General features: G+C 27.3%; 3 protein-coding genes across 4 annotated transcripts in view; 2 read left to right on the top strand and 1 right to left on the bottom strand.

Annotated features, from left to right (window-relative positions):
* LOC114125667 (protein lozenge-like) overlaps positions 1 to 1,399 on the bottom strand; it is a 42,033-nt gene extending 40,634 nt beyond the window's left edge. Inside the window, exons 1-2 of the mRNA XM_050202740.1 lie at positions 1,058 to 1,399; positions 460 to 984 (exon numbers count right to left, since the gene is read on the bottom strand). Of these exons, the coding sequence (XP_050058697.1) occupies positions 460 to 883 (424 nt within the window). The 5' untranslated portion in view covers positions 884 to 984; positions 1,058 to 1,399. The remainder of the gene's footprint in view (positions 1 to 459; positions 985 to 1,057) is intronic.
* Positions 1,400 to 6,575: 5,176 nt separating this feature from the next.
* On the top strand, positions 6,576 to 8,485 carry LOC114125674 (GTP-binding protein Rheb homolog). The gene is made up of 5 exons (XM_027989440.2): positions 6,576 to 6,891; positions 7,003 to 7,074; positions 7,285 to 7,492; positions 7,559 to 7,703; positions 8,007 to 8,485. The coding sequence occupies exons 1-5, from the start codon at positions 6,843 to 6,845 to the stop codon at positions 8,097 to 8,099; spliced, it is 567 nt and encodes a 188-aa protein (XP_027845241.1). The 5' UTR covers positions 6,576 to 6,842; the 3' UTR covers positions 8,100 to 8,485.
* A 3,942-nt stretch (positions 8,486 to 12,427) lies between these two features.
* Positions 12,428 to 13,912, top strand: LOC114125677 (GTP-binding protein Rheb homolog). Of its 2 annotated transcripts, none has more exons than XM_050202748.1 (5): positions 12,428 to 12,659; positions 12,783 to 12,854; positions 12,942 to 13,149; positions 13,223 to 13,352; positions 13,585 to 13,912. In XM_050202748.1, exons 1-5 carry the CDS (start codon positions 12,611 to 12,613, stop codon positions 13,675 to 13,677), a joined length of 552 nt encoding a protein of 183 aa, XP_050058705.1. In that variant the 5' UTR covers positions 12,428 to 12,610; the 3' UTR covers positions 13,678 to 13,912. The 2 variants fall into 2 exon arrangements, with proteins under 2 accessions (XP_050058705.1, XP_050058704.1); XM_050202747.1 differs by having other exon boundaries at positions 12,429 to 12,659; positions 13,223 to 13,367.
* Positions 13,913 to 14,911: the final 999 nt, after the last annotated feature.

Genomic DNA, 14,911 nt, shown 5'->3' with positions numbered 1-14,911 from the left:
AAGTAAGAAAATGTTAAAGTACACCCGGACATTTACCTACCCATCATGACGTATTGAAATGACAAAATCCCACCGAAATAATTTAAATTTTTTAAAAATATAGGTAATAACCTATAATGAAAGTTCGACATTCATCATTACGAAGAGTATTTAATTAATAATTTAAATTGTTCTGGTTTATATATTCTTCTACGGTAAATTAGCCGGCTATTAACCGGAAAAATCGTGCAATAACAATACAAATGGAATAATGCTAGTATGATGGTAAATAAACTAAACGGTTAATCTGTCATCTCTTGGAGGGATTTTCCTTACCCGTTGTTGCGTACGAGGGGCAAATTTCCGGGGGAGGTTTTTCACCGTATTATCCGAAATATAACTATACTGCAGGATTATGAGGCGTAAACTTATAATATTATGATATTATGATATGTATATAATGCATATCGATACGCGTACCTCGTCCGCTGCGCCCGACGAACCTCAAGTCGTTGAACTTGGCGATTTGGTTCTTGACCAGGGCGGAACAGTTGCGCAGCTCGGCCGAACAGTTCTCGTCGTTGCCGGCTTTGAGCGTGACGGCCGTGCCGTCCGGCACCTCGGACAGTATGACCACCTTGAACGCGCCGGGCAACGTCTTGTTGGACCGCCAGTGCGTGGGCAGCGCGCTGCACAGCATGTACGGACAGCCGGTGCGGACTAGCTCGCCCGGGTGCTCGGCGGTCACCTCGTTGACGGCCGCCTCGGTCCACCACAGGTCCTCGGACGGGGGCGAGCACGACGACGACGACGACGAGGCGGTGGCCGCGCCGTGTTGGTCCGCCGAAGACGGGCCTCGGCGCCTCTTCTTGCTGTGGTCCGACGTCATCCGCACCAAGCGCATATTATCGTAAGGCTACGGAGCGGCGGAAAAATGCGCGACGGTCTTGTTTATTTTTTCTTTTCAAAATACGATATTATTATGTGTAGAATATTCTGCAGTACCTGCAATCGGATCGATTTGAGTTTCGCGTTACGATTTGAAATTTTACAATTAATATTAAAAAAAAAAAATTACGTCGTCTCGATCGATATACGAGATTCGCAACGCAGTTGTACTGTTCCGATCGGATTTTGTTCTCGATTCGTTTACCGCCGCAGGTTTATAGCGCGCCCGACGTTACAGTGTTTCGATCGCATCGTGCGCGTCCGGACCGCGGATGTGAGCCGACTACTGCTACTGCCACTGATGCTTCGGGGACGGACGGTCCACGGACGCCCGCTCGACAACGCGTACAGCCCGACGCGCCCGCCGACGAGAGGCGCGAGCGTTTCGACGTCTCCCACCAACGGACGTTCGCAGACACTCCCATCGGTCACTCCCACTACGTGTACAATATCATATTCATCCCGCCGTCAGTCCTGCAAAGTGCTAGGCGTGCACGGGTACCTGCGAACAGGTGAAATATAATAATATTATATTATTAATATTATTCTAAATCTCTGGTGCTCGCGTATTTGATATGATATTTACAAATTATAATCGGGGTTAATAAAGTTCGTGTATATACTGAATAAAATGCATATATACAGCGCCCTAGGTACCTGCAATTCCTGAAACATGCACTAAAACATTACTATATAGGGATGACATACACAGCTGAGGACTATGGCTAATTATAGTTAAAAACTATTATCACTAGTTAGTTAAAATTCGTTATAACTTTCTAATTTGACTTTTTAACTCAAAACGTAGTTTTTTTTTTTTACCATACAAAAATCTCAATGTTCCATAAAACATAGAACGTCCAAGTGCCGACTATACGTAATGATTAATATTCTGAGATAATCATTAAATTCATTATCATTTTATTTTTTATCGATCCCTTGTATTTATTTTAACGCACTTTTTAAACCACATGTGGTTGCAACTGTGTAATATATTTAAAAAGTTAGTATCTAGTATCTACCGATTACCACATATCTTAACTATTAATTTATTGTATAACTCTTTATATTTTAAGAAAGGGTTTTTTGAATTTATATTTTAAACAATGATTTTAACTATTAAGCTATACTATATTTAGGGTACCAACTAACTACTAAATAATTTAGAAACCTGAGAAATTTCAGGAACTAACTTATATTCTAACTCATTTAGTTATTATGTTAAAATAGCTTAACTTTAACGAATTTTAAAAAAAATGATTAACTATTGCCCAGCTTTGAATTAATAATTATAGTATTGTGTATTATTTGTAAGTTGTAACTACCAACTGCAATGAAAATATTGTGTACCTGTATACAGTGTATATACAATATACCTTTATGGTTATCCGTTATCCTATTAATTTCCATAAAAGTCAATTATACCTATTGGTTATTCTTAAAAACGACTGTGCAAGATTGAATATTTATATGCAACATTATAAACTTATACGAGTGATAAAAATATAGGTACCTACCTACGGGCTAAGAATGTACCAAATAAATTTAGAAATATATGAATTGAACACTGTAACGAAAGTTATTTACTTCTATGAAAATATAATAACGTTAAATTTGACTAAATATATATGTGTGTGACGTACACATGTATACCTAACATTATACTAATAACAGTAATGAAGTAAATCAATCTATTTTGAAATAATTACTAAACAAAAGTTCAGTGGCATTATAAGAATACTCTGTATACTCCTTGCAGTGAACACTGAGTACCAATATTGTTATTTGTTACATAGGTAAATAATACTTGTCTCATTTATGAGTAGATAAGATGCCTGCAATGGTTGAAATGGAACGGATACAAAAATTTTACATTGACGGGTGTTACTGCAAGTGAAAGATATAGTATCTATTGCCATATACTGTCAACTGTCTACATGAGAAAATACTAATATGTTACTTTTTAACTGTTATAATAGTTTCTTACTTATATTATGACCTATGGGATATATGGGATGATTTCAAAATTTTCTATATACCTATACTTACAACAAAAATACATAGTTTGGGAACACAACCCTGACATGGATATTTTCCGGTAAGATAAATCATTGAATAATTTCGTCATTACTTATAAGAAACACCGCAATAAATATTATAAATACATACCTTCTAAATAATCATCAAATTGACAACAGCGTGGCGCCGTAATACAATCCGGATGCGCGCCGATTTTACACTCAACCGACGCGGCTTCGACGCCTGATATATCAATGGCAATCAATGGGCAAATGATCTTCATTCTTTTAACTACAATAAGTGTATCAATCGATGAATGACGATCAATATTTTAGGTAAACAGGTATATAGGTTAAAGTTTTATTATTTATTATAGGTAACCCTATTTATATCTTTAATGTATTTATATATTCTGTGTGAAGGTATGTCACTTTCATTTTCATTTTAGATTCTAAACAAGACGTTACAATTATGTTTTTTACACCTTTTGAAGCACTACGAATGTTTCATTTATCAACTTGAGATGATTTCTCGTTAGTTTAACAATTATTGGATCAGTAAAATATAGATAGATAGAATATTTGAGAGATCAAAAGTAAAAAAATACCCAGAACTTTTCAAAATAACAGAAAATATAATAAAAAATAAATAAAGAAGAAAAGACGAGATTTTTCAAGCAAAATCAATTTTTGACAAAATCAGTTTGTTTTTTTGTTGTAACTCAAAAGTCTATTACTCTATAGAGACTTACAATTTTCACTGAATATTCATATTAATATATGCTCTGACTCAAAATTAAGAGTTATTTTAATCGGGGGCTTCACTGCAGGACAGTGGAACAATGAGTGTTGTTAACACTCACGGCTCAACTAATGCCGCGCAATCAGAAGCGTCAATTAATTATTCTATAAGAAACTCTTAGCTTGCCTTTTACAAAAATTAACGAAAAATGCGATTTTTGGCCACAGCCGATTGTTGAAAATAAGAACTATAGAAACGATTAAAGTCGACGAAAACTAATTTAATTTATTGTAGTCTAACCGAACCGAACGAAAATGGGTGAAATATGAAGTTACTCATATTTGAAATAGAGTATAGTCATAAAATAATTAAAAAAATACTTAGATCAATTTAAGGTAGGTATCTATAACAAACATTATATACATTTTTAAATGTTTATGGTTTTTTTTTATTATTTATATATAATTGAATTTTTATTCATAAGTAAAAAAGTTTGAAAATGTAATGCAATAGATTCCATATAAATTTTTCTTACACAAATTTAAAAAAACAAGTTGAGTTCAATTCAGCATATATTTTGAATGAATGTCTGAAGTTTAAATTTTGATGACATTGGACATTTACGAGTTTTAGTTTTTTTTTTTATTGTAACTTAAAAGAAAATATAGTAATCAATAATCATATAGAAATTTAAAATATTCTTTTTTTACTCAAATTATAATTTCTTTACTCAGTGATATTTTTAAATACTTAAACTAATTTTAAGTTGTTCATACAAGCTTGATTTTTTTGATTTTTAAAAAATAAATTGTTGATTCAAATATTTAGACTGAGTCAATAATTAAAAATTGAATACAATATCGCACATAAGTTTTAAATTTAAAAATACCAAGAGAGTTTTTTTGAAGTTCAAATATTGATAATACCTACCAATATTCTAAAAATCATGAAAATTTAAAATTTATTTTGTAGATAAAAATTTACAGTGTTGGATTTTTTTTTTACTAAGGCTGAAAAATGTAATAAGTATTCTTCATAGGTAGTTATTATTAATTATTAAACCTAAAAATATACAAGCACAATATTTTTTATAAATATTTAAATAAGTTTAAATTTTGACGAAATTAGGTATTCAAAAAAAAAAAAATAACGATTTTTGTTATTTTGTTGTAATTCATAATTATTATTTGAGCAAACATTAAACTTATTTATATATGTTTTAATATATTTTATATGTAAAATAATATTTTTTAAACTACGTATCAATTAATTTGAAAAAATATGAAAATTCTCACGAATGATTTTTTTTTATCACCAAATAATGATTCACGTGCATCATAAATTCGCTATCTCTGGTAAAGAAGTTGTCACTCGGTATATCTATCAACCCATCTATCACAAAATAATTGACACTATTCATTTTTTTTAAACAATTTATTAAAATAACAAAACGAATATACCTATTTAAATACCTAAGTATTTATTTGATGAAAATAGAACATTATACGATTTTAAAGAAGGATATTTTTTGAAAATTTGTTCAAAATACATACGAGCGAATAATATATCACAACCTAAATTCGGGATCTGTGGGGGGGGGGGGGGGTTCAAACGACGCTCTGGACCTCTTCATAAAACCATCACTATGTAAATTTCCGTATATTTTAAAATTATAATTTCATGAAAGGCAATAAATTGTACAATATAGGTATCGTATCACTCACATCATATCATGAGCTAACATGTCTATAAATAAATTATAAATATCCGATCAACACAGATTACATTTCACATTTTTCAAACTCCCTCCCCGAATTTTTTTCATAATATATTTATATTATTATATGTGCTACTGCTCATATATATAACACACTTAAATATGTATTATAAATAATAATTTCTAGCTATATTTTAAATAAAAATCTATAACATTCATTAGTTACTTGGAGTAGGAACATGGGAAAATAAAAGAATACAAATAGGTAGTATGTGAATCACAAACACAACATAGGGTTATAGCTGTTTTTATTTCCAACGTACGATCCTGAACACACTACACACATTTGAAATTGTCAAATGTTCTTGAGATAAACTTTCTAGTATTTTTTATAATTAGATTTTAATTTCTCGAAAAATTGAAATATGTCAATTTTTAATTTTTTTATTTTTAATATAACGTTTTTAAAATTTTGAGGAATAATATCATAAATTTGGGAAGTCGATCCCGAATAGACTTGACGAAAAATTCAAATCTGTTTTCAGAATTTATATCGAATAATTAAAATAATTGCTTAATTATATCAATCGTTACGTTGGAAATAGAACACATACTTTGATCCAATTATGTTATTGTGCATATAATGTAAATGTGTGAAATGAAGTACCTAATACATAAATAGGTAAGTACCCACTTCAACAGGCAGTATAATATTGACCAGTTATAATAAATAGAACAACTTAAGTACTTAACTAATATTATCAACACTGTTGAATATCATAAAATCATAAAATCATAACTCATAGTCCTCAGATAGTCGATAGTCCTACTAGTTATAATATTCATATACGTACCAATAATGTATATTTTATATACCTAATCTTAAATCATTTTAATAATATTTGTTCATTACACAATGTATAGGTACCTATCGATATCGTATCTAATATTATAATATTCGAATACGGAAAGAAATTGGTAAGTACTCATTTATATTTATTATAATAATTAATAATTTATAAAAAGTCTATTACACTCGGATCATTCAACTCAAGGGCCAACTGGCCAAGGCTGATTATTTGACTATTTGTGAAACCAAACATAACCTAAAACATTTACTGATAAACAGAATTCAGGCACCAAAACTACTAAGAACTACTAAGAAATAAAAATAAAACGTAATTAGTTATTACTATAAAAAAAAAACATAAACATATCACGGTTTAAAATATTTATAATTATTTTAAACCATTTATTGTATTATATTATCAATGTTATCATACAGACAAACAAAGAGATATTATTCTGTATTACAGTGTTAATTATTGTTAAGATAGGTAATAACTAATACATAGTTATTAATTTATAGTGAATTAAAAAAGCATCACAATTTTATAGGTTTTTAAGTAATTTAATGAAGTGATCTCCTACTAAGAAAATGCCACCGAAACAGAGAAAAATCGCTATTATGGGTTATCGTTCAGTCGGTATGTACACAAAACAAATTAAAACTAATAAATGAACTACCTACCAAGTATAAAAGAATAAATTAGTTTCTCAAAATAGTTTGTAAATAATTTTCATTGACTTTTGTGTAGGTAAATCATCATTAAGCATTCAGTTTGTTGAAGGTCAGTTTGTCGATTCCTATGATCCAACAATTGAAAACAGTAAGTATTATTTAGTCAAACTTGACTTAATAGAACTAGAGTTACTGAGTTGAATTTTAAATACTAAATTTATTTTTCCTGACATGTTAAAAAATGTTGGAGTAGTAAAGGTTCTATAATGATTTATTATTATCATATAAATTAGAAGTTGAAGATATACTTTGAATTTTGTTAATTAATAAATAATTCTATTCTAATTTATTTCTGTAGCTTTTGTGATAACGACCAAAGTAAACAATCAAGAATATGACTTGAAATTAGTTGATACAGCCGGACAAGACGAGTACTCAATATTACCGACACAATATTCTATGGACATTCATGGATATGTTTTAGTCTATAGTATTACATCACCAAAATCTTTTGAAATTATACAAATCATTTACGATAAATTATTAGATATGACAGGCAAAGTACAGTAAGCACCCTTAAATAGATTTGTATCCGTTAACCAGTAATCATCTTTATGTTTATTTTTCTACAGTGTTCCTGTAGTATTGGTAGGTAATAAAAAAGATTTGCATATGGACCGAGTTATCTCACAAGAAGAAGGACGGAGGTTAGCAGATTCTTGGAAAGCTGTATTTCTCGAAGCTTCGGCCAAGCAGAATGAAGTAACGTCTAAAAAAGTTAGTAATTAATTTCTTTTGTTATTTTAAATTATAAATTATAAATTAATATTATTTTATTTGTTTATTTATACTTTAAGATTTATTTCTAATTTATTTACCTAATATTTTTTATTCTTATCATCCAATATGTATTTTTAATTTAAATAAGTGTACTAAAATAAAATAAATTTATCATTTTTATAAAATATAATAAGTATCACTTTATATCAAGTTAATGAGCTTTACCTTTACTTAATTTAAAAATATGTATAAAATGTTTGAATAATAGAGAAGTGAATTTTTTTATTATTGTTGTTTTAGTGTGTAGCTGATATATTCCATACCATGTTAGTGGAAATTGAAAAAGCAAATGGAAATACTGTTCAAGAAAATAATAAATGTAGTATTTCATGAAAATGTAAAATCATAGTATCAACGACTTATTTATTTGAATTGTTATTATGAATTATGATACTTAAAAATTAAAATAATACTCACATGTGTGTTGTTAATGTTAAATGTTCATATAATTTACCATTTAGTTTGTTATTCAACTTTGTATTTTTAATATTTTCTAAGTTATGTAAATATTAACTAATTTTTGTTCTAAAATGTATAAAATACTATTTTCTACCATCCATATAGAGATTTATTGTTTTTTAACTTTTGTATATTTTGTACAATTGGTGCTAAATTGAAATAAAAATAATGTGTTTGTATGTAATTTAAACAAAATCATCATAACAAATAAATAAAAATATAACTTAAAGAAATTAAATATATATATATTTACATATTTACCAAGTGATATTTTTTTTTCTATAAATTATACAAATAAAGTGTATTCCAAATTTAATATTTTAATTAATTTTAAAGAGTATTAAAACAATTAGATAATAATAGATTAAGAATAGTGGTTAATGGTTATACTTTCAAACAGATTATTAGGGTTTGGATTTATACTCCCAGAATAAGCTTAGCTTATAGGGAATGCAGCAATATTTAAAATTAAAATTAATTATTTATAAAATATAAAATCAGCTGTTATTGTTTTAATAATAATATTATTATTATTATATTATATATTATAGTATATTAATTAAGACCAAAGTTTAAAAATATACTTAATTTAGAACCATTTAAAACACTTTTCAAATCGCAAAATTGATAACTAATCATTCACAAAAAAAATATGTTTAATGCTCATGCATAAATCATTACCTTACTGATTATATTTTTATCTATACTATTAGTAAAATTTCTCCTGAATTGAATAACATCATAATCTAATTATTTTGTATTAACTTAGACAAGTTAGTCTATTATGATAACCTATATCCTACGTGATTTGATTAAGGTATAAACATTATTTTTAAATTATATTTTTTATTCTTTTTAATTTGAGTTGTTTGAAACATTTCAAAAAAGTTAAGTTACAAACCTTGAACAACAGAAGTCACAATCATTCAGAAATTTTTTCTTTCCAATCTTTCCAATTCTTTCCAATTCCTGAGGTAAAATTGTTCCAACAACACAAACATGAATTCATGTTCAAAATGTATTATTTTTGTTATATTACAATTTGCAACACTTAATGATTTTATAGGATATAAATATAGATACTTATTTCCAAATTAGAGCTAATGTATTAGACTGATCAATATAATATCTAGAATAGATTAGATTCATTGAAATAATGACTATTTAACTTTAAAATAAATCTAATTAAAATTTTGAGCGAAGTGATGAATGTATTGACTTTACAATGATATGTGTAAGTGTGATTTTTTTTGTCTGTCTTTTCCTTTTTGGTCAGTAAAAATGAATCAAATTTTCAAAGTGGGGTTGGTATTTTTGATAGAAAAGTGAATTAAGTTGGTACGCTAGAGTCTAAAATACTAGATTCAAAGTTAAAATTAATAGGTAATACTTTTTTTATAATTTGAAAAAAACGGGGAATTTTACTCAAATCCATTTTTTGACAAAATCGATTTGGTTTTTTGGCGTAACTAAAAAACGAATTATCGTTTGATAGTTTTGATACTTCAATACTTCAAAATTTCAACAAATATTTATTTTATAAAATACCATACCTATTATAATATAATTTTTTAAATATATTGACTCTTTTTGAGCTATTTATAACTTTATATTAGAAATGTTAAAATTTTTTTAGTTTTTTTTTTAAGAATTATCCACTGTGTAAAAACTAGAAATACTTGAAAATTAAATAATTAGGTAGGTACACAGCTCCTCAAAAATCGTTTATTTTAAAATTAAAAAATATTAAAAATACTTAGATAACATTTTTACAATCTTAAAAACATACAAATTATTTTGTAGTTAGAAATTCATAAAAAAAAAAATTGTAAATAATTTCAATAATATTTCATACCTACCTAAGATTTGAAAATTAGTTTTTCAACCTATAGTCTATACTCATAGAAAAACAATACTAGGTACAAATGTTCTCTTTCCATGTCTCATGGTATATATGCGGCATTCGGTGAAAATATTATAATCTATCATACCGATTACCGATACTGTTTATTATAACATTTATAACTATTGAGCATCAGGACTCTTGGGAAGTATGTTTTTATAGAAATATTACCGTATTATATTTATCTGAAATTCAATTATTTATTACAATTTACAAGAAATTGTAAATTACCAAATTCGTAAAACTAAATAAGCACAAATGAAAAGAGGTTACCTATTTACTGTAGGTATTTATTGTATGAAATGTTGTGTTAAATTTAAATTCAATCATAATTTAATAATTATAAATCATAAATCGACCATAATTAATAATATAGGTTTACACTATGGTTAAAGTCTAAATATATACCTACCTTTATATCTTTAATCAAGGTTTATACAGAGAAAAATTCCAATAATAAAAACATATTTTACTCTATACTTTATACCTACCTACATCTATTATATATATATTATATTTTATATTTTATTAAAAATACAAATAAAAGCATAACAAAAAATATAAAATATAATATTGTGTAGGTACCAATTTCAATATTTATATCAATGATTTTTAAGTTTTTAAAGAATATACTTTTTTACATTTTTATTGATTAGGTACCCAACATCTGGTGTATATTTTATAATAGGTAGGTAGGTATATATTGTGTATTATATAATAATAAATGTTATTTATGTTATACAACAGTAATACAATCAAAATTTGTCAATTAATTTTATTCTCTAGGTATTCACATTTCCCGTAACACGTTACAAATCATTATATTTATAATTTATACCAATATTCCTTTGAATCAGAAAATTTATGTTAGGTTTCTAATACACCATACATCGACCTAAGACCTAGGTTTAATACTAGGTTCGTTGTTCATATACAGACATACAGTATATACGATATACCTATTATAGTCACTACTCACTAAGTCCACTGTGGACTTATGTGGAGAATTAAAAATGTCCATTAAGTGAGCATTGGACACTATATCAGAAAAAAATGGCAAAGCTCGTACCTACTAAAAGTTAAATTAGGCTAGGCTTTAGGCAAAGTACACTTAGTACTTAGTAAGTACATCGTACATACATATTCAAACTGGTATTATCTATTTACTATTACATCGATGATATAGCCAATGTAGGTATTTATTATTTTTTATACTTTAATATATAAATTGTTTATTATAATATAATTTATATTGGTTTAAATTTAAATTTATTATTTATCCTGTATATGTGAGTATTAAAAAGTGAGTATGAAAATGTTAAATTAAAAAAATATGTTATTCATTATCCATTAAGATAAGATAAAATATGAACGAAATGTACTTATAAAAGATAAATATTGTATATTTATTACTCTAAGTTTTCGACACGTACATAAATTGAGTCCATTTATGAGAGATAATTATTAATTTTGGTACCAATTTTCTGTGTCCACGTCCACTAAAGAGGTTATAACCCCTATTATTACATAGGTACATTTTTTCGAGGAATTAAAAGTGTCCACAGTTGAGAGAAGTACATTAATAAAGGGTTTCACTGTACCTATATCCGAACTCCGAAATGAAATGAGTTAAACTCACTGCACGTGCTGCCTCCGTCTTACACACTCACAACATAGTAAATTTTCGTTCGTCAGTTTCAATAGTGATTATTGATTAGTACCTACGCTTTTAGTTTTAATATAAGAGCGAATTGACAATTGACCTATTACTAAACTCGTAAGTAAGAATATTATCTACAGTGTTCTCTCGTTAGTGTTGTGCAATATTTTAATTTGAATTACTTTAAATATTAGTTATTTAAAATTCTCATAATTCACTTAAAACTTAAAATATCGAAAAAACCAACGAGTGAACACAGATAATATTCTTACCTAAAACTTTAATAGGTAAATTCACAGCACACCATTGAAACTGGTGAACGAAAATTTACTATGTCGTAAGTGTGAAAAACGGCACATTACGCGGGACGCAATTGTCTCTTAAAGTTTTAACGATTACCATTAATACAAATCTAAGTGGAAAAGTAATCGAACTTCGATCATCAAAGATTGAATCTACACTCGATGAACCTATATCGAATCATATAAATTACAAACCGTGCATTAATATGCATTCAGCGTTGTAAATAATTATTTAAGAATCGCAGATTCGTTTTCTGAAAAGAAAAATAATCACAAGTTGGTTTTTTTTCCATGAAACGTCGTCAATGTGTTTTGTGAACGAATGTTGGTTGTATAATCTACGTATTATACTACATAGCCGTGTGCTCGTGTAGTCGTGTAGTAAAATATTGTGTGGATAATCATCAGGCATAGTAATTCGTTATTCATTATTCTGTTAAAGTTGTATAACACAGTATGACATGATATGGGTGATGGGTTACGAATGAATGAATTGATCACAGTCTAAAAAAAAAAAAAAATGCCGCCGAAACAAAGAAAAATCGCCATTATGGGCTACCGTTCAGTCGGTAAGTAAAATAGAAATATTATTTTATTTTATAGTGACAATTATTATTCGCCTTTACTTGTAGTAAATCACTGAATGTTTCCAGCTAATAAAAAAAAAATAATTTTATATTTTGATTTTACAGGCAAGTCGTCGTTGAGTATCCAATTTGTTGAAGGTCAATTTGTAGATTCTTATGATCCAACAATTGAAAACAGTAAGTCTGTCTGCAATATTGCAATATGATAGAGCAATATTTGAAATTAATAAAAGTCATACATTGAAAATTTTTTAATATCTGCAGCGTTTGTGAAAACTACTAAAGTTAATAATCAAGAATATGACTTGAAATTAGTCGATACAGCCGGACAAGATGAGTACTCCATACTGCCAACACAGTATTCTATGGACATTCATGGATATGTCTTGGTCTATAGTATTACCTCACCCAAGTCTTTCGAAATCATTCAGATAATTTACGATAAATTATTAGATATGACTGGCAAAGTACAGTGAGTAGTTTTTTAGTTAGTAATCATTAATCAATAATTATTTGGGCTTATTTTTTATATTTATTTTCAATAGTGTCCCTGTAGTATTGGTAGGTAATAAAAAAGATTTGCATATGGACCGAGTTGTTACACAAGAAGAAGGAAAGAGGTTAGCAGATTCTTGGAAAGCTGTATTTCTTGAAGCTTCTGCCAAGCAGAACGAGGTAACATCAAAGAAAGTTAGTAGTTAATTTCCTTTTTTATTTTATTTTATTTTATTTATTTATTTATTTCCTTATCCTGTATAATATTTGTATTGTTTTCTATCTAATTTTATTTTCATCACATAATACTGTATGTAAGTATTAAAAATTATGCAATATATAAAAAAAAATAATTATTATTAAAAAGCATATTAGGTATTACTTTTTATTAAATAAGTGTTTTTTATTTTAGTGTGTAGCTGATATATTTCACACTATGTTAATGGAAATCGAAAAAGCAAATGGGAATACTGTTCAAGAAAATAACAAGTGTAGTATATCGTGAAAGTACATAATTGTTAATTTTTTTTTTTTTTATTTATTTCCAAAAATGTTAATTTGTGTAATTAATGTGAAATGAATATGAAAAATACCATTTGAAGCCAGAAATGATTGTTTAATTTAGTCGCATATTTTATAAGTAATTTTTAATTTAAATGCAACTAAAATATATATTTATATATTTTCTTCTATCTTTATGCTAAACTATTATTTTACTTAATATATTTTGTAACATATTATGTTTGTTTTATCATTATTTTTTACGTTCAATTTTAATTTTAATTAGTTTCTAAATTGAATCATTATATTAGTGTTGTACAGGGTGGTTCTTTTATAAATAACCTTAATTATTTTAAAATAACTGATATATAATATTATGTAATATTGAATATTTTTCATTGCTATTGACTTTAGATTTTGAACGAAGTGATAAATGTATTTTATTTATTTTTTTGTCAAACCATAATCCAGTAGTTCTCAACCGGCGTAACATGTCACCTAAGGCCTAAGGGTGACGTGCACTCAGCAAGGGGTTACACAAAATATCAACGAGAAAAGAAAAAAATCATTAATGTCAATGTTTCGAACATTTTTTCTGTGTACAGTCCTTTTTTTTTTTAATACTAGAATAATTTTTAAATATACAGCTAAGATTGTTTATTATTTTGAAGTTAGGGTGACAGAGTGTTTGATTCTAGTTGTTAAAGGTGACATGAATCAAAAAAGGTTGAGAACTATTGCTATAACCAATTTGTGATTCTTAAATCCCAACCTATATTTTTATTTTTATGATTTAAACTTAAATCATAATAGCTATTACTAGAGAGCCTATATAAGGCTATATTCTTATATAGGCTCTCTAGCTATTACCAATGAGTAATTTCTTCTTCACCCTTCTTACAATCATAAATATTATAACTACTTATTTTCCAGATTTATTTTAACTAAAACTTTTAATGGAAATAATAATAATCTAAATTTTAAAGCATAATATTTTTATGTAAATTTTGTTATACATATTAAATGGCTTTAGAATTTGGTTTTTATTACATATCGCAAGTTAGATGTATGGATTAGTGCACCATACATTTTACAAGTATTTATTATGTCATTGACGTATAATTTCTCTAAAATAAAATTTTAATCCCTATTTTCTAATATTTTTCAAAAAAATATTGGGTATCAGATTTAAAAAATAAGAATATAGATTGCCTTTTAAAAATCAAAATTTGGTTGTT

Source organism: Aphis gossypii, chromosome 3, assembly GCF_020184175.1.
Source record: "Aphis gossypii isolate Hap1 chromosome 3, ASM2018417v2, whole genome shotgun sequence".
NCBI lineage: Eukaryota > Metazoa > Arthropoda > Insecta > Hemiptera > Aphididae > Aphis > Aphis gossypii.
The sequence above is the reverse complement of the archived record's forward strand: the minus strand, read 5'-3'. Positions and strand labels throughout refer to the sequence as shown.

Coding starts and splice junctions, on each gene's coding strand:
- LOC114125674 (XM_027989440.2), top strand. CDS start 6,843: ATGCCACCGAAACAGAGAAAAATCGCTATTATGGGTTATCGTTCAGTC. Junction 7,493..7,558: donor GATATGACAGGCAAAGTACA/GTAAGCACCCTT, acceptor ATTTTTCTACAG/TGTTCCTGTAGTATTGGTAG. Junction 7,704..8,006: donor ATGAAGTAACGTCTAAAAAA/GTTAGTAATTAA, acceptor TTGTTGTTTTAG/TGTGTAGCTGATATATTCCA.
- LOC114125677 (XM_050202747.1), top strand. CDS start 12,611: ATGCCGCCGAAACAAAGAAAAATCGCCATTATGGGCTACCGTTCAGTC. Junction 12,660..12,782: donor TATGGGCTACCGTTCAGTCG/GTAAGTAAAATA, acceptor TTGATTTTACAG/GCAAGTCGTCGTTGAGTATC. Junction 13,150..13,222: donor GATATGACTGGCAAAGTACA/GTGAGTAGTTTT, acceptor TATTTTCAATAG/TGTCCCTGTAGTATTGGTAG.